General features: G+C 39.0%; 1 protein-coding gene across 6 annotated transcripts in view; it reads right to left on the bottom strand.

The window, feature by feature from the left end:
* The window catches only part of LOC124160228 (serine/threonine-protein phosphatase 2B catalytic subunit 2-like), a 517,396-nt gene that overhangs the window by 136,221 nt on the left and 353,696 nt on the right, over positions 1 to 27,479 (bottom strand). For all 6 annotated transcript variants that reach the window (XM_046536039.1, XM_046536041.1, XM_046536036.1 and 3 more), the window contains exon 4: positions 13,890 to 14,001. In XM_046536039.1, coding sequence (XP_046391995.1) covers positions 13,890 to 14,001 — 112 coding nt within the window. The remainder of the gene's footprint in view (positions 1 to 13,889; positions 14,002 to 27,479) is intronic.

Below are 27,479 nucleotides of genomic sequence, written 5' to 3'. Positions count from 1 at the left end.
GGAAAAAATAATGGGAAACCGTAGTTTCCCCTGATAAAGAGGCTAAAACTTCCTTTTTTGCATCTTTTTTATGCTTTCATAGCGATGGTACACATGTGCAACTTCACCGTTGATATAAAGGGTAAAAATGTTAGCAGACTGCATAACACAAAGAGAATACTACCATTCACATCAGAAAATGAAAGGTAAAAATGGATCTTATAGCAAAATGGCAACATCAATCACATTAAAATTATACTAACAAATGAGTAACTTGAGATATGACGACTACTTCCACGTCTAAACTTCTGAAGTTCTAGAAATTGATGCCTACAGAGGCAATAAATAAAAGAAATTTGGTTAAGAGTACTACAATACAAGTGAAACAAACTAATTTTGTCAGCAAAGAATTCAAATATATAAATAATTTTCACATTGTAATCGTTTGAAAACAACCAGATAACAATAGGCAGTTACTTTCACTCAACAATTTGCATGCAAGAAAATTTAAAGACACAGCAAACAAATTTTCCCGATCGTTAAGGAAGTATTTTTGGCTTAAGATGAATTTCACGAAGGCTGCATAAACAGAGGAGATAATTCCGAGATGACAACGAACAAAATAAATCGTTCTTAGGTAATAAGATGCGGATCTCCTGACACCCTTGGAAGAAAAATCGTCTGCTTCTTGTATAAAAAGAGATGAAAGACTTTATTTCACTGAATAAAGGGGAAGAGTTCAAGACGAAGGATATCATGACTAATTTTCTGGCGTAATAGGATGAGATAGAGAACAGAAATGCATAGAAATTGGAATCTACGTAGTGACAATAATTACAATTAGAATTGAGGGGATTATTAGGGAGGGGATCTACCAATTAAGGTAGGTTTCCATGGAGTACTTAACTTAAGAGTAATTCTGGGAACCTTCCCCATCCATCAAGCACTTTCCTCTTCAATTCACAATAAAGCTTACTCCCTTTAATTCTATCAACTCCTATTCTTTTCCTTCCTCTCCCTCGTTTACCTAAAATTCCACCCGCTAAGACTGTTTTAAACATCCCCTACCAGCTAAGTACTCGCTCCATCCATATCTTCTGTCTCCTCCACATCTCATCTACAAGCTGCCTCTCCTCACCCACCATGTTTAGCACTTCATCGTCCCTCCTCCTCTCCGTCCACTTCACCTTCTCCGTTCTTCACCACACCCACATCTCGAATGCCTCTGGTCTTCTCTCATCCTCCTTCCTCAGTGCCCACGTTTCCGCACCGTAAAGCGCTACACTCTAGATCAGACTCTTCAATAACCTTTTCTTTAAACTCTTACATGATGATCCTCTCATAAGTTCGTTCCTGTTAATAAACGCCTCCTTTGCTGGCGCAATTCTCTTCCTGATGTCCTTACTACTGCATCCGTTTTCCTCTAACGTGCTGCCTAAATAGTTGAATTTCTCTACCTGCTCAAGACCAAGGCAAAAAAAAACAATACATACGTCGCTATGAAAAGGCTGGCGGACAGGAGAGCGGAATTGACAGATGCGTCAAACCAATCTTAGGATTTTTGACTTACGATTATGATGATAATGAGGTATCATAAGAATGGATATTCATAGAAAATAAAATGCGTAAACCTTGAGCAGAGCAAAGAAATGTAAGAAGTTTTAAGGATGTTCAAATATTTATTTTTTCATCTACCCATGTAATTCAATAGTACATCAGAATAATATACTGTTTAGTTACATAACTATGGCATATAGATGGGGTCAACGGATGCCAATTCACCGGCGAAGGGGTGAAGCGACGGGCAGGAGTGTTTAGTGACTCCGCCCCGATGAAATTCGGCGCAATTTTCTACTCAACGGGACCGTTGGGCGGTGAAGGCCGTTCAGACCGACATGAGAGGAAATTGTCAGAGGTCCAGTGGACTGAGTGGACGGGGAGAACGTGGCTCCTGGCTATCAAAGCCGCCAATACGCTGTTTGTGCGCACGATCAGACACAACATTCATTGAGTCCAATCGAAAGCTTATGGCGCTGCGCGGTGGACGATTTTGAGACTAGTAAAGTCTATCCTATAAAGAGCGGTCGGTTGTTTTAGGTGGCAGCACTGATACTAAAATACAGGATTCCACATTCGTAATTCGAATTTTGTGCTGACGATTTTTTTGTGACGGATTAGTGGCCTAAAACTTTTGAGTTACCTTCAAGAAATTTTTTTACAGGGTAAATAAAATAGACCACCGAAACATTTGCCTGCGTCTCAACCACGAAAAAATTACTCCTGCGTTTTCACTGGAGTTTATATTTAAGACACAAGCAAGTGTTCAACACGATCTACTATTTGTATTCTGAAATCTTCAAAGTAAAAGCGAATTTTTATGGTAAATTAATATGTAAACAAATAAGGAAAAATGGAAGACCATTGGAGAAAGAGGGAAGCGCCCTCCAGAGAATTTCTTCTCTTCAAATATATAACTTCCCGAGCGATAAATTTTTGAACAAAAAATATAAGATAGACCTGTTACCGCTCCATATGGTAAGGAATCATCATAATCATAAGCCCACAATTGTGACATTGATTTGACGCAGCTCTCCATTCCGCTAGCCTCTGCATATTGACGTATTTCTTCTATTTTACATTCTTGGTAACCTGTCGTATGTAATTCATTCGGGGCCGTCCCTTGCCTCCTTCCCTTTCACCAGACCTACAATTGTTTTCATCAGGCCGTCAATCCTCATTATATGGCCAACTATGTTTTACCATCTTCTCCTAAGGGTTTTAGAAGACTTATCTTTGCCCCCACTCTTCATAGCGCCTCCTCATTACTTACTCTGTCAATCTATTTAATCTTTATCATTCTTCGGTAGCACCACATTTCGAATGTTTCCACTAATGACTTCTCTGCACTTGCCAACTCGCTTGTCTCGCTCCCATAGAGAAACATCTTCCATATGTAGCATATGATGAATTGTTTCCTTATTTCTATACTTATACTCTCAGCTGTTAGAGGATTCTTCTTTTCGTAGAAAGGCCTCCACACCTGTGCTATTCCATTGACTATTTCTTTCTTGCTTCGTCCATCGTTGGTTATTCGGCTTCCTATGTAACCTAACTCTTTCACCTCTTCAAGCATTTGAAATCCTAGTGCAATGTTAGTCCTAGCCTCCTATCTTATACTGCACACTAATATCTTAGTCTTTTTGTTGATTTTCAGCTTATATCTGGCCAATTTTCTTTCCTTAATGTCAGTCTTCCAATCATTCTCCGCCTCGGTTATGACAAGTATGTCGTCAGCAATATCATTTCCAATTTTATCTCAAAATACGCCTTTAGGTATAAGGTATGAGTTGAAACTGCTAATGGTAAATATCTCCTTCACCCAACTACACGCATTAAGTTATATGAAGTTTAAGTATAGTACATGAAGTACTCCAATGACATCATGAAATTAGAATATAATGTTGCTTTAAGCAGAGTTCACCAATGGCAATGCATAATAACCTAATTTAAATTATAGTTGCGCTCTATGTTGACTAAATATAACTGCTGTCCAGAATTGATTCCGATGATCCGCAGTAAATGGATCTTGCGGGAAATCAGTTGAACGCTGTACAATTAACTAACTTATCCAGCAAAAAATGTAGTTAATTGCCCGAAATAGTAATAATATAATCTTCTCACAAACATAAAAGCTATAGTTATCGCTTTACGGCGACAATCATCATCGAAAAATTAAAAAAAAAAGAAAAAAGAAACTCCAGATAAATTTCCTCAACATTTTAAACCAAATTACTTCGCGAAAGAAATAATTTAAATTTTTAGAGCTCGTTTACCCAGCAATTATTAATATAATTTGCGAGAATGAACGCTCCGTATACTACGGGAAAGAAGAGCGGATTGCGAAAAGAGAAAATGAAAGGGTGTGAACTTATTTCGGAGAACAGCCGTGTACGAGCAGAAAGGGAATTGAATATTTCAACTCGATTTTGGCAGATAATTTGGCAACTCACATTTCGAGGCTCAACATTTACAGCGGGGAATCAAACATAGGAACCACGTTAAGCTAATGACAGAGTAAAGCGAAAATAATACACTTCAAATGACAATGGTTACAAGGAAAAATTAACAAGCGGGGACATTGCCACTTTACATTTCCAGAGCATAAACAAGCCACGAAAAAGGTTAATTAAGGAAGTGGAAAGTTTTTTTCCTGGGGCATACGGTGACTTTGAAATCGATCCGATTGCCTAAAGAGGAAAACATATTTTCAAAAGTGAAAAAGAACTTCATAAAGAGAAAAAAAAACGTTACTGATAACTAACGCAAACGAATCTGGAGCAAATGCTTCATTACGGAAAAGAAAAAAATTACCTGGGGAATTTGCTGACTTCAAAACCAATTTTATCGTAATACGAGGATAGAATACTTTTCGAAAAGTGGAAAAAAACTTCAAAAAGACAGCACAAAATACGATATGATAAGCCAACTCATACAAAAACCATCTCGACAAGTCTACAAGTCTACCGACTTACATGAAAAAGGTAATTAAGATTAAACTATACAAAAATACTTTGATGTATCATGAAATTGTAACATAAAAATGTAACATAAAAAAATATTTTCTTCTTTCAGGGTAACCAGAATTATCACCAAATAAACGTCTCAATGACAAGAAATTACACATAAGTTTTGAAAAATAGCTCTGCATCAAGTCGATGGCGAAGTGGTAGGTACCCGGTCAATGTGAGCAACAAATCTAATAATCATAAAAAATAATTTTGAGTCTGTTCATTAAAAATAACTTATTTTCATTTTTAACTGCAGTTATCATAGTGCAGTCACTTGATGATCCCCTTCACAGTGATTATAATGGATCCATTCTTCCGTATACATGTCCCGAAAATCGTTCTCTGGCAAGAGAACGACTGCCTATGGCTCATGAAAACCGCATATCAGCCGGGTGTTTAACTATGCGACGTTAAGTGCAATGGATTTTTGCCGAATTCAACCACTTTTTTCAATTTCTCAAAATCGATCGTAGTTTGACAGTTAGTGTGCCACTTCAAAACTGAATCAGACAAAGGATTTCGGGGATTATTTAAATGATTTTGCCATCTTCCATATGGCATACCGTACCATAAATAATAGTTGCAACACTCCATTGTACCTCACTATTTTCATAAACTGGATTTTACTCGGCTTGGTTTTTATGCCTCTAAATATTTCATTCATCTGCCTACAATTCAGAAAGCTAGATTTATAGGATATGCGAAAAATAAAGTTTTAATTTCAAAAATGTAGATGAACATAAAAATATGACGGCTGCAAACGGAAATATGAAAAATAAAATGCTTAAAATTACCGTATGGATTAAAAATAGCCTATGTAAACTACGCTCTAAGTATCCCTGCTTTAAATTAAACGAGATTCAAGTGTTTTTATAACTATTAATGATGTTAAGAAGCAGTTCAGGTATTTTACATTCTATTTATTGAATAAAAAGAAGAAAATTGTAACGTAATTTTTTCCCTTGGAAAGCAATTCAAATTGTAATCCTTTAGATGAAGAATACATGCTACTAATTTTGGAGGCATTTATACCACAATACCGTTGAAGTGAGTTGGACCGATGTTAAACCGAGCCCATGAATTTTTGTGCGAGAATCCACGAAAAAAATGAAGGACAGAAAAAGGGAAAATTCATGTAAAATGGATTCAAGATCTGGGCAGGGTGCCACATAATTTGGGACGCTTGAGGAGCTGAACCAAAGCCAAGGGAATAAAACTTTTATACGCGCAAACATTACATATTTCAGACCATCCTCGCGGTTCAATGCCAAACCCTGAAATAATTTATTCATATTCCACCCATGCCTGCCTCAAAAGAAAAAGATTACATCCTGGATTTCTGTTCAAAAAAGAGCTGTCGATGGAGACGAGGACAAATATTATTCTGACGAAAAGGGCTAAAATTTTACCAGGGTTTGAAATTCTTACCAGGAGTACAAACATGCAAACACGGAAATTGCAAAATAGATGGCCCTGGCGCAAATTAAGCATGTATTATGAAGCCTATCACTGCGTGACAATGACGGAGATTCATTCTAACCGTATAGATAATTGGCCATCGAAATAATTGTATGACTTATTTATCGCTACATGATTAGGAATGAAATTTGGTCCAATCCATTAAATGACGTTCTCTACCGTTAAAAAAGTCGCCGGCAAAGCTCATTGAAAAAAACAGTTTCTCTTCAAGCCATAAATTTATCTTCCAGAGAGAGACAGTTACATATGTATGCACGTATAAGATAGATGTTAACCGTCAACATGGAGGTACTGAGAGGACACGAAGGCAGTTAGAATATAAGTTTACGAAACACATTAATTTGGTTTATTATTTCCAATATTACTTTTTAACCTGAAACATAGTATAGCAATGAATCCAGAGCCCAAAAGTTAGGATCACAATCACAATAGCTTTGTCCGTACTCTTTAAAAGCATATCATCACACGGGATACGAGCATAATATCAGGGCGAACATGTAGCATGGAGGAAGAAATAAAAAGAATAGAATTTTGCTCCTAAACATTTTGCATGCACCTGATGGTGCTAGACAGTAGCGAAACTCAGGTCGTCCATCAAAAATTATAAATGTGAAATCGCAGAGTTTTTATTGCTACCTCCAGGATGGATAAATTACGCTGTGTTTCTTCTGAGGCTGTAACAAACAAAGCACATGAAGAGGATAGAGAGTTGTTTCTATTTTGGTAGAATTATAAAATGTAAATAAATTAAAACTTCATGCAAAGATTCTACAAACGCTTTAATTATCTTCATAACCGCTTTGGATACATTAAACAAAATAGATATATTCACGTGGTTCAGAATCAAAACATTTAATTTTTGATTGAAAACGAAATTTTTTGAGTGAAGGTCGCCTTAAGATAATTCCTAATGTACTGCAACCTGTCGTGAAATGAAATAAAAGCAATTGAGGAAAATTGTGAATAACTCTTGCACTACGAACATGAGGACGAGACGCACAAGAAGAAGGAAAAATACAATTGGACGAAATTGTGGAGAAAACGCATTTAAGGCTACAAAAATATTCACGAGTAAGCAGCTAGTTGAGGCAAGGTTTATATATCGCACGGTTGTCAGCATTCCTGAGGTATAAAGACTGACAGAATGAAATTGAAGCAGACGCCAAGAACAAGGATCCACGAAAAGATTGAGTCACACTCGCTTAGCACATTCCGTCAAGAGCGAAATGGAAACGCGAGGCATTCCAGGCAAAGGATGAAGACCCAAGTGGGTGGGAATGCGAAATATTTTCGGGGTAAAACCAAGAGCTCTGTCTCTCCCACATCTTTCACGCTCTCAATGTGTCATGCCCTTGCGAGCTGCAAGCAGGCGGAAAGAACAAAAACCATGAGGAAGCCGTGACACTTACGGAAAATAACGGGAAAGATACGGACAGAGAGGAGAAGGCAGAGGGAAAGGAGACGAAGCCCATGAGCAAAAACGGAAGGCCATAGCTCTTCCATGAAAAGCATATCGCTGTGGGGAGTATAATTAACCTAACATTGTTTTCGGTGGAATGTTTCCGACATCGGCATCAAAAAGCTTTGGGAAACCATATTGCATATAATTTAAAACTTGAAATTTTAAACAATTACTTTTACAAACAATTTGAGTCGATCGCATTGACCTTTTAGTAGTAGACAACGTGATCTGACTTCAATTACAGCATTCAATTACTAAAAGCTCAAAAAAATGTCATATAAAGAATCTCATTTTCACTTTTATTTTTACTGATAAGTTAAGACACAATCACAGTTACCCACAAAAATAACGTGCATGTTCTGGCAATAAACAACTGTTTCCCATGCTTAATAAAGTAATGCAATGAGAGCCTATTCAGAAATTAAAGTTTTTACATTCGACTGTGTGAAAATATAAAAAGAGAAGCCACATTATTTTGGCCGGAAGTAAATTGAGTAGGATTGAAAGAGCATATTATAACATTTTCATGTAAATAAATACACTTTGACCGAGCGTGCAATACCTTAAAATGGCAGGTATACAATATTCAAATTTTTTATGCTAAAATTTTATGTTTGTTACTGCGTCGCTATAAATTGGCAGAAATGCTGTATGTGAGCAACTCCTTAAATAAATAAATAAATACACTATCCTAATTAGTCTGGTGTCCCGCTTGCCACAATTAATCTCATTCTTTGACTACACATCAGGCCCGTAATTGTACCTTCCACATCAGAAGCCTATCCCCAACCCCACCCTCCCATCTAGCAGGGGAGGATACTGGAGATCATATGGATGGATACGTCAAAAAAGATGAGGTATTCAGGATAATAAGGGAAGAAGTAGCATGAGGAAGGACCTGATACATTGACTACGTCATGAACCTATACAATTGCATGGAACGAAAACCTTCTTCCTTCAACCCCTTCTACTAATCTCAAGTTATTTCTCACGGGATTCTATCTTAATTTTCCCTAAATTAAATCTCTGCTAAATAATTCACTCCATTATTACGCGGTAATGTAAAGCATCGCGACCTAGGAATGCAAGGCTCAAGATAAAAGTAGGCGGGTTAAAACTTGAGCAAATAGAAAAATTCAATTATTTCCTCAGCAGATCAGATGTGATATGGACATCAGGAAAAGAATTGCGACGGAAAAGGAGACGTTAATGAACACAGAGGAGCTTATCAGAGTATCGTCATGTTACAGTTTACAGAAAAAGCTAGTAAAGAGTGTGATCTGGATTGTAGCGGTGCGGTGCGGACTCTTAGGAAGGAGGACGAGAAAAGACTGGAGGCATTCGAGATGCGGGTGAGAGAAGAATGTAGAAGGTGAAGTGGACGGAAAGGAGGAGGAACGACGAAGTGCTGTATATAGTGGGTGAGGATAGGCAGCTTTTAGATGAGATACGGAGGAGACAGAGGGTATGGATGGATGGAGTATTGAGCGGGGAGGGGATGTTGAAAACAGTGTAGGCGGGTAAACGGTTGAGTAAATGAGGGAGAGGAAGGAAAAGAATCGGATTCATGGATAGAATGAAAGGGAGTAGGCCATATTGGGAATTTAAAAGGAAAATCTATTAAGGGAGGGAAAACTTCTAGAATACTTCTTAAATACTCCATGGAAACCTAACTAAATGGGTGGAATACTTTAATAACAATAACTTTTCTGCACGCTTTGTACAATTAACGGTTATGCAGTGCTAATTTAAGGACTCAATAATGGTAGAGGTAGCAAATAAAACTGACAATATACTTTCATTATGTGAGAGCTTATCGAAGCACAATATACCATTGTAAAATTAAAAGAAGTATACGTTAAGTATTCCACTTTTATACATTGTTTACTAATAGTATACGACTAAGAGTGAACAATATAAATCACGGAGAATTTAAATTCCACGCACCCATGTAGTTAGAGAAATAAAATCCGTAAGTTGCAGAACTATCCTTGACAATTCAATAGGCATCTGCATGCTTAATTTTCCTCGTATTCCGTTAGCGTAATCATCAATTTTGATCGCTAAAGAAGAGAGGCAACTGACGTGGAAATACTCGGAGGAGAAGACTTGAAAGGGAACGGTGAAAGAAGAAAGCCATTCGAGAGGAGAAAAATGATTTGGCAGGGGGCCCTGGGAAGGCTTTCCGCGCAGGGGAAGAACGATTCTTTTGTGGGTGCGGAGACATAGGATGCGGAGCGCAAACCGCCGCGCCATTCGGCGAACAAAGAAAGGGAGGAGGAGGAGGATCTTTTAGATGGGAGGTTGTGGAGGGTCCATCTCACTGCAGGAGAGGGACGGGAGGGAAAGAGTTTACTCGGAGTGAGGGGGAGGAATAAAAGAAGGGGTCGGACGAGGGAAAGGAAGGCCATTTCCCCTCAAAATTGGAAGATGGGACGACGGAAGGAAAAGAGAATTTAGTCAGCCACAAACATGACAATGTACTGAGAAAATAACAGAGTAACATTTACCGCGTATCTGATGGCTATTATTTATCATTATGTTATTCGCTATTTTTATTTTTTATTTTATGATATATATTATGCTGAAGATGACGTACGCGGTGAGGTGAAGAAGAAACAAGAGGGAAACCAAAGAGGAGTCCTAGGATAGAATGAGTTGGAGACGACTTTGGCATTTGGGACCTGCCAGTAAAAGGAAAATAACCAGATGACAGTGGTGATATTACTCGCCATTATTTCATTATTACGCTACATCTACACATAATATATTTTTTTGATTTTTAAAAACAATCGTCAACTTCCCTCAAATGAGGAGTTTAATAGAAAGAGGAAGGGATTATGACCGGTTACGAGTAACCGACCGGAAGTAACGTACTAGTTATGTGAAGCAAAACTTCATTGAAGTTGTCTGAAAACTTAGATGAGAGCTGAGGCTTCGTTCTACTACATGGAAATACAGTAGTGAGCATTGAGCAACTAATGTCCCATAAAATGTGCAAACGACATGACAATTGCATTCTGAGCTGATAATTAACACAAATTGGTAAAGTTGACGTGGAGATACTACGTTACGTTACTTGACTAAGAATGAAATTGAGTCTCCGGTAATGGGTCACTTAATGCAATCGGCACAGATAAAAAAATAAATATTACTCGTTATATACTCGTGGTTTTCAAGATGCAAGTGCTATATTTGACATCATTTATAGGGGCTGTGAAGGGGGAAGGGATAGGGATGGAAAAGAGAACGGAGGTAGGAAAGTAGCGAAATATGGGAAGCGGGGATGTAAGATAATGATAATACAACCGGTCAAAAATATAATAATGGGCAAGAGCTAATTAAGGTACCTTAGTAAAAAAACAGCTAATAAAGATAAATAACTGATAGCGTCATTTACAATTTAAACGAACCTGCTAAAGACTGAAAATAGTTTAGTTAATAATTGTTTTATAATAATTTTAAATATACAATTATTTATTACCCTGAAATTTATTACCGATATGCTATTACATCAGAAGCCGAAATGTAGGGAATCGACAAAAAAATTACAACTATAATTTTACGAAAACGTAATTGAGATATCGGCAGTGATTACTATGCACGCAACTTTATCATTATGTGAAACCGTAAAACATAAAAGAGTTAAAAATATTCTTAAAATCTACTCATTAACTAAGAGGAATTTTCCGTAATTCCTCTATGTTGTCAATTTTGGCAGGCTTTTCGTCCCCAGTTTTTCTAGAGGCGTAGGATGGGGCAGGTGGCCTATCTTACAAAAGGAAGGGGGAAGCTTTATTTGGTGCAAAAATCTAGACAGTAGAGGAAAAAAATACCTAAAATGTGGGAAGCTCAGAGGAAAGAGGGAAAAGAAGAATAATATGAAGATAGATAAAAGTACGGGACATAGATAAACATGCATAGACCAAGTGGCATTTAAGTTTTATAATTTAAATTTAGCCCTAATAAGTATTCAGTACATGCAAAACTTATCGGCATTCAGAATGTCATTGTGTGACGGAAGATTATTAGCTTATTTACTCCAGTTTACTTGGATTTCCGATCGTTTCGAAGCCGGTTTGAATTTCACCCAGAGAAATAATTCCAGAAAATATTTAAAAATATGGCCACTAACAGCTATTTTCTAAATGACATCTCGATGTGCACATATAGGAAATGCACCAAAATAGGCAAAATAATGAAAATCTGCGCTAGCTTGTAGAGAATGTGAGCAGCTCTCGTGAGAGCAAAATGACACGATACGACCGACAAAACTGCCCATAAGAGGCAAATAAATAAAGGCTACCATGCATGAACAAGCCAGACCTCACAAGAAAAACCCTACGTAAATATTTCCTGCGCTATTATTAAGATGATACTATTTCGTAGCATGAGTGTCCGTATAACGCGAAGCACTGAGAGGCCCAGTTTTTAGTTCAAAAGCGACCAAGATGTCTAGCTAGGAGACCAAAACCTAGAAGGAATAGGAATGCTTTGTTTACACGGTAGTTTAAGCAATTGGTCAACGGCTAAAAGTAGCGGGCAAGGAGAAAGAATTTCGACGCGCAATAAGCAAAAACAATTTAATTACGGAATATTGAAGTATGAGAGAACGCACGAAAGTGTTTTGAGTGAATTTACATCAGGAGTCTCCATTTTCCTCGAATTCGTGCAGACGAGTCCAAGGTTTGAAAAAAAAATCATTCCAGCAATGGGATTAATGGCCTACTCAAAAATGAATAATTTAATTAATGTAATGAGATGTGGACAGAATAAAGGTCTCTCGAGTTTTCTCTTGCGTTTATTTGCAGAGGACGACATATTCATGAAACATCCTATTTATTCCAGCTCCAACGGACCATTGAAGGGAAAATGATAACGTAAAATTTATGAAATACCTCCGGAATAAATGTGTTTTCCACATGGAAAAGATGGTTGGACGTTGACAGCAGCACAGAAGTCATCAGGGAGCATCCAAAATGTGGTGTTACCGAAGAATGATGAAGACAAAATGGATCAACAGAGTAAGTAATTAGGAGTTGCTACAAAGAGTGGGGTAAAACAGAAATCTTCTAAAACCTTTGGGCGAAGACGGGACAACTTAGTTGGCCACATCATGAAATATGATGGCCTGATGAAAACATCGTAGAAGGACTGGTGGGAAGGAAGAAGGGAAGGGGACTCCCCAAGATGAATTGCGTAGGACGTAAAAGAGAAGAAATACCTCACCATACAAAGGCTAGCAGACAAGAGAGCAGAATGGAGAACTGCGTCAATCAAATCTTTGACTCTAACGATTGTTGACTTTTAATGGTGATGATACAACAGTCCACCACGATTCAGATACCTGAAGAACACACTAAAAGCCCAGCTACTTAAAATCCAGTCCGAAGAAACACGCGTTCTAATAAATATGTATTAAGCTTGTTTTTTGAAATAAAAAATCCAAATAAAAAATTTATATTATTTTAGAAACTAGAAATACAAGGTAGTAAATTGTTTGTCATTTGTAAAAAATATTGAGGCAGATATTATAAGGAACTTTCTTCTGAAGTTCTTCTTTCTTCTAAAGAAAAAGTTAGTGAAGAGTTTGATCTGGAGTGTAGCGCTCTACGGTGCGGAAACGTGGACATTAAGGAGAGAAGATTGGAGGCATTCGAGATTTGGGTATGGAGAAAAATGGAGAGGGTGAAATGGACGGAGAGGAAAAGAAACGACGAAGTGCTGGACATGGTTGGCGAGGAGAGGCAGCTTTTAGATGAGGTACGGAGGAAACAATGTATGGATGGAGCGAATACTTAGCGGGGATGGGTGTTAAAAATGGTGTTAGAGGGTAGAATGTTAGGGAAACGAGGGAGGGGAAGGAAAAGAATAGGATTTTTAGATAGGTTGAAAGGGAGTAGGCCTTACAGTGAATTGAAGAAGGCAGCGCTGGAAGGAAAGGGAGGCTCCCAGATCACTTCTTTAGTACTGCATGGAAACCTACCTTAATCGGTAGAATACTGTAATAAATCTTCTAAAGGTATTTCCACTGAGCCCAATTCCGTAGCGCTGCTTAATCGGTACAGGTCTTAAAAGGGACCGCAAAAACTATAAAATTACCCGCTTCGACGAATTCACACAACAATTTTCAATTATGAGATAGTCTCTCACATACATTTCAAGGAGCAATAAAGGTAAATGCAAGAGAATCAAAAATCAAACGGAAGTAGAAGACTCCAACCCGAGAAATTTACTATCAACCACGGGATACCCAACGTTTCACGGGTTATGGCAGCATGTTTTATGAATCCAAACCCAAACACTTTCCTCAATTGTCCACGCGGTACAGGAAAAAACCACTTTCAAATGAAAAGTACCAGATGAAGATTAAATGTTAAATAAAAGGTTCAAGTACTTACATTCTTGTTTAAACGTGAAGTATTCCGTTAGATGCCTACACTCATGGTTTCCCCGTAATAAAAATAACGTAGTAGGGTAACATATTTTCAGCGCCCACAGGTACAACACACACTGAAAAGAGAGAAGAAGATGAGGCACGTTAGACAACCATACTTCAATAAAATCCTTGCTGTGAAACATATAAAGATTAAATGCGATATTTATACCAATTTAATATTAAATATTTTTTAAATATTAAATATTTATATCACAATAATTACGATTTGAAAAGGACATTATGATAGAAATTATGTTCACGAAGCACGCGTTCGCAGAGAAATCATCTGAGAACAGGTGGGCTACAAATACTGAAACACACACATACCAATGGCATGGTAATATAAACTTAAAATTGATTACTAAAATTATCACAAAAATGTCAGGAGAGGGCTTTCAATGTTTAGTATGACTCTATTTACCTAATGAAAAATCACATAGAATGATCAATCCACGTGAAATAGATATTTGGATGGACTTCATGCACTTCCTTCTGGATCAATTTTTAGAAGCCAAGACTGGCACTACTAATGATCATTATCCACACACTATGTGCAAGAAGAGTCAAATCACTGACCGCGGTGTACTCACAGGGCTACATATAACTAGCATCATACTCACTGAAAACGTTGAAGTACATCGAATTTGACGTAGTTATATTAAAATTGCACAAGAGTTGCCATTAGAAAAAACGTTTTAGATAGAGACTTGCACCGGCCCTTTGATATTCTGCCAAATGTTAAACCACTACCGAGGATTCAAAATTTTTAAGGCATTTAGGTCCTAAGAGCGAAATTTACGATATTATTTTCTTTTCGAGTGGATGTAATTATATCTGTTATTCCAGTACATTCCCATTGCCATAAACTGGGTCGGGTATCAATAATCAATTCCACTTTTAATACCATCAACTGGCAAACATTAATATTACTGGTTATACGAAGAGTCTCAAACAAAACATATCAGATTCAAAATATCATCCGCACAATATCAAATAAATGATAGATAGACACTAAAATTGAAATTACACAACAATTAGGTTGTAGAGGAACAAAAATGCTACGACATATTCCAGTTTTATCCATACTCAAACAAATATTTTGTTAAGAGGTATAGGGTATACGAAAATATGATTCATGAGGCAAGTTCATGCACTCCTCACCATTGAAAAAAACAAAGAGATGTCATTGCAACGATCAGAAAACGTGTAAAATGGATGCGTAGGGAAGGATCGATGAATATCGTTACTTTTTCAGAGGATCATAAAATGTTCACTGTGGGACATGATTAAAGTAACCAGGGGGAGGGGGCAGGTGCGTTTTACGAGCTGGATCGCATCGTGCAGCATTTTATGGAACTAATGCTTCCGCGTGTCGTCGGTGGGGAAAATTCACAGCCCCTCAGCGCACACAAACAAACACCTATCAACATACTGTACCGAGAAAAATATGACGAGGCCATTAAAAGCTTGCGCCATCAATCAAAAAATGACAAAAATGGTCTCACGCATGAGAAAAATATGAGAGTTGAGTTACGCATCGCAGTAAAACGAAGAGTACAAGGGGAAGGAAAAAGAAGGATCAACATAAAAATGTTGCTAAAGAGTCATCCTTCATAATAGACTCTCAAGTTACATTTCGACAAATCATAAAACATTCCCCGAGAATTGAATTACCTGCATCAGTTTATAACGACGAAGGAAAAGAATGCAAGAAAAAAATTGGCAAGAATAATATACGGTTCAATATATCTCAAATCAATTAATCCTAAATATTTGCAGTTCAGTAATTGAACTCGCGAGGAATAGCATTAAAGGGTTAGGAATTCCATAGATGTTATCGTCACGAATACGAATTTAGGTTGAGAATCCATATTACAGTTTTGTTCCCGTAAAATTAGATACGCTCCACCATTAATGACGCAAGTGGCAACTTCATTTAACCCATTGAAAGGCCAGATGGATGACAGAACATTTAGTGACCGACTGGATAATCTTCTAACGTATCATTGGAGGCCGAAATGGCCGAAGCATGAAGTGAGGTGCATGAACCCATCCTTCCAAGAACTCACACCCAGGGTGTTCGAAGGTATGAGGTCGACGAATAGAAACGGGAATTCAGAGATAAGGAGCAGATGTTTGCTCGTAGCAAATTCTCCCCTCCCCCTTGAAGGCTACAGCATGCAACGGTATTACGTGCAACACCTTTGCTTTACGGCCTCTCCCGCAACGAACAGATATTTGGGCCACGCTCACGCCTCCGAAACGTACGTCATTTCTTCCGAGAAGCAAAGAGTCTTGTCTACATACACACCAAAGACGCGTGCTCCTCACGTCACTGCAATACAAACACGAAAAAAACTCTAAGGCGATTCTTCTGATAATGCCACAGCGGAACAAGAATTCCACCGTATTACAACGATTGCTACTGGGAAAGCGGAAAGGTAAGCGGCAAAACACCATTAGGTACAAACCAATTCAAAGGCTATTGAACAATTATGTAGGGATTAGGCTACCAGAAATGAAATAAATAACTTATTTAAGCTTCATTCAACAGCTTGAACACGGGACATTATTCGTCAATGAAATGCATTGAGATGTGAATAGCTGCCAATTGAAAAGTTCTTAATTTATAACACAATTGACATACGTGGCCCAAAATACTGCTTTGTCTGCAAAATTATTGCCTGAAATATTATGCCTAAGATCGTTCAAATATGAAATTTCAAAAGTACACCGTCGAATCGAAAATTTCCATCGTAAACAGGGAAGTAATATAGCTAGCAATAAAAGTAGTATAACCCAATAATTGCCTAAGACGTTTATCATTTACGAACTGAAATTTTGCCTACGTACAACACTGTCCATAGTGAGTCTCACCATATTTAATAATTCAATCACCTCCAGGACCAACCGATATTTCCCATCGACACTCAAACGCTCAAAGGGTAAACATAATAGCTATTCCCAATATTCTCAGGCTGACGCCCACCCTAAGAGATAAAAAAGGAAACAGATACGCGGAAAAATAATCGGGAAAATAAAAACGGGCTGAGCACAGTAGGGAAAAAGCGAAATATGTTTGTTAACTCACAGCAAACATATAGCTCAAGCCAATGTCGTAATTGACATGTAACCTAAGTAAGCACTAACGAGCTACCTTTAAATACCATCACTTCCGACGTAAATATTGTGTTTAGCCAGTACTAAACGGAAATACATTTTTCGAGATTACTTACTCCTCGCCCATTTTCCATCCAAAAAACGTTTGAACATTTTCTCTCAGCATAAAATAGCTTGTGTACCTCACTGATGTTCGGCCAACTTCGTGAATATGAATATGTATACGCTACGGGGGAGGCTTACAGGAATACGAAGAGCCAGATAAACACGGGTTACTCAATATTGAGCCACATGACTCTTCCAAGAAACGTGGCTTTAAGAACACGCAAACAGCTCAGAGGATACCTCGAATCGACTGATGGAGACAGAAATGATTAAGAAAAGAGGAATTTCAACACACTACACAATGGGATTGCTTCATAACTCAACATGATGGTTCGATTAGATTTTTCTATCACTTAAATAATTGCCCATAGTATGATAAACACGGAAAATTATTACCACGTATTTATTTGAGAACGGAAAATTATTAGTGAAGTTTACGAACGAACTACCGCTTATGCTAGAGAAGATTTATTTCACGAAAGTAATAAAATAAGGTATGCAGTTTCCATGTGCAAGACCCGCATGCCGTGTATTCGACGCATAACAATATTTTTATGGTAAAAAAGATCGACTGTTTCCAAACGCTCAATTTTTTCCCTAGGCCGGCAACTTTTAGCAACAGATTTTGCTAGTAAGATTGCCAGTAAACATATTGAGTTCAATACGTGGCCATTCGCAATCGTTTTAAAGAAATCGTATAATTCTTCTGCGTCAATATGTTTGAATAAATAAATCGGTTTCGGCCTTTTCATGCCATGATGAAAAATATTATGATAAAATATTAATATACTCTAGATAATGGCGTGAGAGGACCAAAAACCGGTTGATACGTTTTAAACAGGACGGACAAAATAGGGTAGTTTCCTTCATCAAAGAAAACGAAAGGCATTGATTGCGATTCGTTACCCACCATTAGTGTATTCATAATACACAAATTATTTGGTTTTTGAAATACCGGTTTAGACGAATGGCAAGGGTCAAATTTTATCCTCATTTGAAAAAGGCCAGATTGGCGCCCATGCGATTCCACTCCACGTGACGTCACAGGGACCTAGTTTCTACACGAGAGGATAGGAGTTATACATCGTCTGAGGTTACCAATGCATGCATGAGGCACAGAGCTCAGGGAAACATGTCTTAATAATCACCTATTAAAACTGGCTAAGGTCGGAAAGTTTTCTTCGTTTGACAAGGTATTAATAAACCTTTTTTAAGCCAAGCGCTACCAGCCAGCAAGGTACTCAGCTACCCGCTAGCATCCTGCGTCCTATCAGCGCTCAGAGCCTCGATCAAGGTCACCTCACAAGGCGGGATGGGGAACCAGAAATGCGTCGCACGGACTTTTTCCCATCATTCCTACTTACGCGTCGCGTTTTCGCGCGCTTGAAATTTTTCACTTTTCATTTAATCGCGAAAAATAGATATCGTAATTTAAAAATCTAAAAGTGTGAAATTCGTACTCCAGGAGTAATAATCTTTCGATTTAGGCAATAAAAAAATATAAGGAAACTACCCTATAGTGAAAAGTAATTCACTTTACGGAGTTTCTTGATAATAATATCAACCATAATATAAACGCTTCGTTATGGTCATCCCCAGTCCATACAGAAATGAGTATCACGAGTGTGAGATATGTAGAAGTTCAAATTAAAGTTTAGCATTTTTGTGTACACAGAACACACTATGCGTGTCCAGATTAATAAGACATCATTTCACAAAGGTAGGATAACTATAAACACTTAGTATAGTGAGTCTACCGACTAAAGTAGGTTTACTAGGAACATGGCTCACAGATTTTACTCAATATATACGATGCTTCTTTAGCTGCCGCATTGAAGAAGAAAAACATGGGACAACTGTCGGACACATTAGGGGGCATGGTGGCCAGATGAAGACAATCGCCGAAAAGGTGGATGGGAAGAAGGGCAAGGGACAGCCCCGAATTAATTACGTAGGGCGGGTTATTAAGGATGTAAAAAAGAAAAATATACGTCACTAAAGTAAGGCTAACAGATAGGAGAGCGGAGTGCAGAACTGCGTCAAAACAGTCTTCCGATTGTTGAATAACAATGATGATGGCATCTACGTACCACCATGGAAGCCGCCTGAACTGGCGTGTGGCGGGAGGTATTCGAATATTGGGCATTAACGTGAACGAGAATGGAATTAATGAGAATAAAAAAAGTTTAGGAGCGTGCTATGAAGAGTTTGCAGTCTCAATTAGACCTTGAATTCATTAATTTAGTGCTTTCTACTTTATTGTCCGAGGTAAGCAGGAATTTTCAGTCTCAATTAGACTTTGCATTCATTAATTTAGTGCTTTCTACTTTACTGTCCGAGGTAAGCACGAATTCCTACACCAATTCGGCAGGCAAGATATGTACGTTAGTTTTTATCGTTTCTGTCGGACATGGAAATGTAGTGCGATCCTGAGATGATGCTATTCGAGTCACTGTTCAACGAGTCTGTTCTTCATTTCTCAAGCAGTTTAGGCCTAAAGCCTTGCCTCCGAGTCTGTGCTTATACTCTGGATATACTCCGAGATGTGCTTATACTCTGGGATAAGTGGTGTGTTATACATGCAGTGCACAGCATGTTTTTCTTCGATTGCCTGAACAGGACGAAACCGGTTGAATTTTTAAAAACACAAGCCGAGAAGCTAAAAAAATTAAACTGCTGGTACAATGCATGATGCAGAGTGGGGCGTTAACAGGCACTCTTACGGTTTGAGAGGGGTACCGAATCGACGGTCCACGGGGTTAATTAAAATACGAAAGATAGGGGGGGGGGGGGGAGAGCGTCCCGATACTCCGACCGGCCAAAGAGCGAGTAGCGAGCCAAGTGGTCGGTACGAACGCTACTCCCAACGCATCCAACTCTTTTCCCACCGCCAACACGAAAGGGCGACGACACAATCCGATTATTTTGTTTACATCGCGTCGGTTGGTGGCGCACTCGAGAGGATTCCGAATTAATCAACGCCGTTCACTTGAGAGGGCTCCGCGCACCGCGCACCCATGATGCACTTCGAAACCGTCCGGAACAGAGGGAGGGAAAAATGAAAACTTCAATTGGAGGAGAACGCTTTTCGATTTCCGGCGCACCTCCCACCCACCTCCTTCCGAATCGCACGTCGCCTCGCGCCACGGAAACTGTGCGAACGAGGTGGATGAAACGCCCTGGGCCACCCAATCGCGAATCCGCAAAGAAATAAAAATGGCAATAAATTTAAATTCAGCACTAAAGGATCACGTTCAAAAAAGATCATTAAAGAAGAAAGTTGCACCGCGCCAGGGAAATGAAAATCACTTTGAACACTAGAAACAGAATATAATAATGCCACCGACCATGGTTTCCATACGTTTATAATCATCAGCGCACAAACATTTTGCAAGTCTCTTCCTTAAATATCAGATAATAGAAAGGTATGAGAGCGAGGATGAGAAAAAGGAAGGCCACCTCATCCCTCTCAATTCCTTCCCCCCTCTAATTTTCAGGTATTTAAGGAATTGAAGTTTTGTGCCTTGAGAATGATAATAAATATTGAAGTCATGGTCCGTGTCAATAAAAAATAAGCGTGGAACGTACTAAATGATTTTTATTCAGATCGTTATTTAAGACAATAATTATTACTGATGACTTAAGCCCTCAGGTAACCCACAAAATTACTTCAATGGAATCTTACAGAGAAGACAAAAATGGCAAGTGCAAAAAATAAGAAATAGGGAGTTATGGAAGAATAGGAATTTTAGACAGAATGAAAAAGAGTAAGCCTTATTGCGATTTTAAGAGGAGGGAAGCCCAAGAAGAGAGGGGAGAATGCCAGATTACTTTGTAAATACTCCATGCAAGCCTCCATTAATCGGCAGAACCTTAATAACAATAAAACATAACGAAAAATTGGCTTCACAGCTATGAGATGTTTAGAGAAAAATACAACTCGATCTCGACGCCATCCATCATTATTCCGCAGAACTAAAAGAAAAATGCCGCTCACAATGCCGCCGCCGCTGATATTGAGCAGAGTGATTTCTTAGCCGCGTAGATTGCTTTTCCGAAGTTTTGTTCTCAATTACATCCTATATCCTTGTTATTTTTCCTTCCAAGTTGGTTTCTTTCATGATTTACGATTAGATCTTACAAAACAAGGATGGGAAGCGCATTTAAAAATTAGGACGATACTGCGCGTGACAAAGTTTCACGCAAATTTCCCGTTAATTAAAAATCGACAAGACCCAAACGATTCTCCTCGCCAGTTTTTCAACTCTGAGATAGGATTTTCAATAGTTGAGGGCAGAGCTAACATCAGGGAAAGTCACAGGTGAGTGAGTTCCACATATTCAGGGTGAAACCAGTCACTGGGCCACCTCGTGTTGGGAAGGTTTTGCGTACGGTAAACTAACAACCTGGATTTAAAGAAACACTAGGCCCTTCTGATTAAAATCTGATCAATAGCCGAGCGTTAGTAAATAAATAAGGAAGTTTAAAAGTGTTAAGATTTGTTTGGAATACCCTTCAAACCTCAACACTCGGTACACCTCAATTTACGACAGTAACGGGATATTACCTACGATTAATTTTAATGCTGTTACAGATGTGAGAGACATTTTTCATAACTGGCGCTAAGCGCATAAATTAGCATGCAGACATTTTTTTTACCGGATGTGACATTTATGCTCTTTATCGTAAAAATTTAAGTAGACAAAATACCATAAATGCTCTATACGCATTAAGCTTAATACATATTAATCAAATCTCAAAACTATTCGCTTTCCTACGCCTTGAACTTGCTATGGTTCCGTATCCCCAACCGTTTATATTCTATTCAGTATTACGTCCATCTTTGTTGACAACAGTTTAGCCATAATTGCGAATGGCTTCTTCGGGACGATGAAGCGACCATCATAGACCATGGTGTATACCCCGCACAACTCTCCGCTGAATTTCAGTGGGATATATTTTGATTGATAAATTTTATAGGCTATCACACTTGGTACCAAATCGCTCCATCTTTCAATCTCCATTTTTTTAAATCCATTTTTCAATCTCACACCATAGCGCTTCAGTTAGCAGACTTGAAGGAAATTTTATACTCTCCATTAGGCGAGATAGATAAGGAGATATGGGATATAGGGTATTAGCAGTAGTCATTAAAGGTGAGGCGAGAGGTGGATTTTTGGCACCCCTAATCTCCATCATCTAAGCTCACACCCTCTTGAGCTACTCTCTAATGCACTTCGCTTAGTTCACCCGCTTTCACGTTTCTGGCGAGAGTCCAAGAGCTTGTACTCGAGGCATCCTAAACCCTTACCTAATGACTTGAACCTAATGCGGACCATCTTCAACGGCGTTTTCGCCGATATTTCTGGTCAATTAGTCGCACCGGACGATTTTTGCCGCGGCACACCTTCGATCTCTCGGCACTCGCTCGAAAATAAAGGAAAGAATGTCGAGGTTCGACGAGAGAAGAGCATAAAAAAGCAACGATTGGATCGAAAATCGATATTGTCGAGAGGCTTGAGGAGGGGTGGAAAGAAGGTATACCTAAGTGTTCGAGGCGAAGGGTATGGGGAGAGAGTGATGTCAGGGGAAAGGGTGGAGAGCTGAAGAGAAGATGCGAAGATGAAAATTTAAGAGCAGGGCCCTTAAAAAACATCGAAGGCGAGAGTGAACAAAGAACCAATAGGAGGAGAGGCAGGGACAGAAGTGAACAGGGAGAGAAAAAAATGAAATGGGCGCATAAGAGGGCCCGATTTTCAATCGCCGAAGACCACGGAGACTGACAGAGAGAAAGTACAGGGAGTATGGCAGGGGGTGATAGCCCTATGGTGTTATATACAGGAAGTAATCTATTCTCTACCAGAGCAGGGATGGCAGATTCTTGTAGGTTGAGTGCTTACTTCTTTAGAAAGGAATTATTCACGAACCAATTATGGGGTGAGAATGAGAAACCTGTTGGAAACCAAAAATATGCTATTTCAAATTTATTGCTCATTTAAACAAATAAATTTAAAAACTAAGCTTACATGCGTAATTGTAAGTTGAGCTTTGCACATAATAGTTATTGATGACTTCAGAAAACCCAAAAGAATTACTCCAATGCTATCCTAAAGAGAAGGCAAAAAAGGCAAGACCAAAAAGTTAGACATGGACAGTTATGGGAGAGATGAAATTAAAAAGGAAGGAAAGAAGCGGAATACTTGGGCAAAAAGAAATGAATATTGACTGCTGGACGACAATGAAAGCCGAACAAAATACTCGTACACGACGCGTCTATAGCTCAAAATATTATCATCACAGTCAAAACTTGCATCATACGAATTATAAGTCTAGTTATTGCACGGTAAGTTAATTGGCGTTGAAACGAAAAGACAGTTCAAGTGGTTAATTAATAAATATTATAGATACTTTGTCTAAGCCATGCCCAAATCTCAGCACAGTATCAGCTAGAACAACTAACCATGTTGTCTCACCATGAAAGCAACATCTGGACGATAAGGACAAATATTACCTAGTGCCATGAGCCTCGGTATAATTGCCGTGGGAATTAAAGAACCTGACTGGCGCAGTGGTCTGCGCATTGACCCGGAAAGCCAAAGGTCCGTGGTTCGATTCCCGGTCAAGGGGAATTTTTTCTCATGGCAATTCTCGTATGGACAAATGTTTATTTCGATTATTTACTTATATGCGAGTGAGAAGTGAACAGATGTATATAGTTATTCATCAATATGATAATCATGACCAATCGAAATATAACTCCATTACGTAATTTCCGACTAAATAATTTTTAATATTGGAAGTGTAAATATTTTATTATGAAGCATAAACATGGCGAGTGAAACAAAAGGGGCCAAATTATACAGCACAAAAAATGCTCGACGCCATGAGGACTAATGGATCTCTCCGATATCAGAAAAGACTAAAATGGAAAACACTCTCCTTTTGCACTATTCTGCAAATAAGCGGAATCAACTTGAGGCGCACCTTTAATCCTGCTACCTATCCAAACTCACCGTTAAAATTTTCAGCTACGCCATCCTAGTTAGATGAGCAAGCAAATTAAATAATTGCAAGCAAATCGGGATGCAGAGGAAGGACATCATGCAATGCTCGTCAAACCCTAAAATAATTTTCTCCGATTCATATAAAAATACACAGAGAAATTAAAACCCTAAAATCCACGACGTATTAATCCACGGAATACCAAATTGGATATGAATCAGACGACAATTCTAAGAATTAAGTTCCGCTGAGATAAAATTAATATTCAATTATATTTTCAAGTCGAATAGTTAACTTATCCCAAAATATTACATACTATGCAGTTTTATGAAACGAGATTAAAGGAACTCCATTATGAAGGAATGCATCACAAAAGGTTCCAAATATTCACCACTCTCATTCTAAATATATCTCCACGATTATGCAGCTCTATTTTATACTAGTGGGAATGAAAAGAAAAGAATATTAGGCCATTAAGCACGGCATCACTTTGCATAGCACCTGAGAATAGATGCATAGAAACGAGAATGATCAGATAGCTGGAGTTTGAGAGGCGCATAAGGAAAAGAGAAAAAATTCCAATCATACTTAAAAAGACCCGTCAGCCGAACTAACTTTGTTTGGGCGCTCCATGTTCTTCGTCACTTTTCAATTTTTCTAGGTCGTCGTCCAATTAGCTAAACCTACGATTTATCAACTTCCTAAGCAAGTTCATTATCGCAGGTGAGACATACTCGGAACAGGATGACGCAGCTCAACACTTGAGTCTTCTAAAAGCTGATCATGCATCACAGTGGGCATACCGTGCATGTGAGGAACACTATTATTCACTATGATTGTGAAGAAGTCGGTTGTAGGTTGAAAGGCAGCGATATTTGATGGGAACGTTATAACGGGAGAGAAAATTGTTGAAAAATAACAAGGAAAAACTTGCGGATATTTACGGACTCAGTATCGATAGAGCAGGCCTAATAGGGTATGGGGCCTCTTTCACAGCTGGCAGCAGTTCGCGAGCACCGACGTACACTGAGGAGTGATCGGCGCTAGCTTCCACAGCACGGATGCTAGCCCCCCAATCGAGCGGAAAGATGTTGGAAAATCACAACCGAAATTTTACTCGCACAGGGAGTATTCGTTGAGTCGTGGCATGAGGGCAGAGGCACCACGGGCCGATGTCCGCCGAGTCGACCTTCGGATGACGCAAATGAGTGCAACATCGTGTAGGACACGGGGTCACGGCACCTCCTTCGGGCGCCAGATAAAAAGTCAGAGGGGGGCAAAAAGTCCGCCGGCGACGTTTTCTCCGCGTCTCGCCTGGTTTCCGCGAGAGCATAAGTTTATGGGCACGTGCAACCAGGCGCGGGCGACGACGCAAAAACACTTCATCCTCCGGCGAGGGTCGACCTTTTCCATTCCAAGCAGCGCGGACGGCGTTATAAGCGCTGACAGAATAAAATAATACTCCTCGCATGGAACTAATTAAAAGTCTCCAGTGCCACTAATAGGATGTAACACTCCTATTAGTAACACTCCTAACACAGTAACACTCCTATTATTTTTTTATTGCCTAAATCGAAAGATTATTACTCCTGGAGTACGTATTTCACGCTTTTAGATTTTTAAATGATGATATCTATCTTTCGCGATTAAATGAAAAGGGAAAATTTTCAAGCGCTCGAAAACGCGACGGCTAAGTATGAATGCCGGGTAAACTCCGTGTGACGTCGTTCTGGTTCCCACTGCCGCAAGTGAGGTGACCTTGGGGCGAGGCTCTGAGCGCTGAGGGGTAATCATGGTAAGTTATGATCCGTTGGGCAAACATTTCGTGGGTTTTTGAGTATCTTTTACCATTTAGACTTTGCGGCCCGCGCAGCCTGGCGCTACGAGTGGCGCTAAGCGATGTGGCTCGCGCGACATGGCAAAACAGACGGCTGAGGCCGTCCCCCTCCCCTTCCTCACCAGCGACGCCGGCCATGTTCACATGCTTCAGTGACTCCCTCTCTCAAATTCAGATTTTGAACTCGTTTCGTAGACCAAATTATGTCGGCACGTATGGTAATCAATCTTTATTTTACTTTGAAAGATCATTACTAATGTGTTAATCTATGGAGAAAATAATTCGACAAAGCCAGGTTTCAGTTAAACTAGCTCTTTCTTCGTACCCTCATTTATCATTTTTCGAAATTGGGAAACGATCTACAGCAAATATTGCTTTTTTTTCTTCGTCGTTAATAATACTGCTATTGAATTCAGTGATTAGGGGATCTACCGCCTCACATTTGTTCTGAGCGTGTCCGACTGATTTAACCGGGATAAAAATCCGCGACCCTTCAGCCAGAAGCACCATCCGCTAAGCCATACACGTAGCCAGGAGGGGCCTGCAGCAAAATCCCCCCTTTGCCGCGACTACCCGCGATTCATCTCTGAGGAGACCACTTGCCTAGTGGCACTCTGGCACTACATTTTTCGATACAGATACATCTCATGTCCAACAATAAGTAACGATGAATTCTTCTTTCAGCATCACTATCATTGAAATAACCCACCGTTTAAGTTAAATTTGCATGTAGTACTTTAAAATTATTCTGGCAGCCTCCCCTCCCTTGATGGACTTCCCTATTCAATTCAGAATAAGGCCTACTCCTTTTCATTCAATCTGAAAATCCTATTCTCTTCCTTCCTTTCCCTCGTTTACCCAACATTCTACCCTCCAACACAATTTTCAAAACCCACTCCCCGCTCAGTACACGTTACATCCAAAACTTCTGTCTCCTTCGTATCTCATCTAAAAGCTGCCTCTCCACATCCATCATCCAGCACTTGATCGTCGAAAAAATCCCATATTTAAAGCGATTATTTAATACTATAGGATCATGTAATATTATTCAATTTGAGGGCTGATGAATAATGATGATAGTAGGTAAGACACCTATCTGTGTATCACAGACATTTTTCGATTTCCACCCATTTTTTCCGCGAGCTTTCCTCTATCTACAATATTCCGGCAACCTAGTTATCCCATACATAATAATTTTGCCTTCAAACGTTCTTCTTTCTTCCATAACTTACATTCAATGCGACCCTCATACACAACTGTTCCCCTCCCATACCAGTCCAATTATATTGATATCGAAATTAAAGTACATAAAATAGGACTAAGAAACCGTTAAAACGAAGAAATCCATAGGAGAAAAACACTCAGTATATTCTCATTGAGACATGGAATGACTAACAAGGACATCACTGGTCTCCGAAGCTGGCCAATGATGTGTATTTTTCTCACAGAATAAGCAACGGTAGAAAAACGTTTAGAGGAAGTTCATTG

Source organism: Ischnura elegans, chromosome 6 (assembly GCF_921293095.1).
Source record: "Ischnura elegans chromosome 6, ioIscEleg1.1, whole genome shotgun sequence".
Classification (NCBI taxonomy): domain Eukaryota; kingdom Metazoa; phylum Arthropoda; class Insecta; order Odonata; family Coenagrionidae; genus Ischnura; species Ischnura elegans.
The sequence above is the reverse complement of the archived record's forward strand: the minus strand, read 5'-3'. Positions and strand labels throughout refer to the sequence as shown.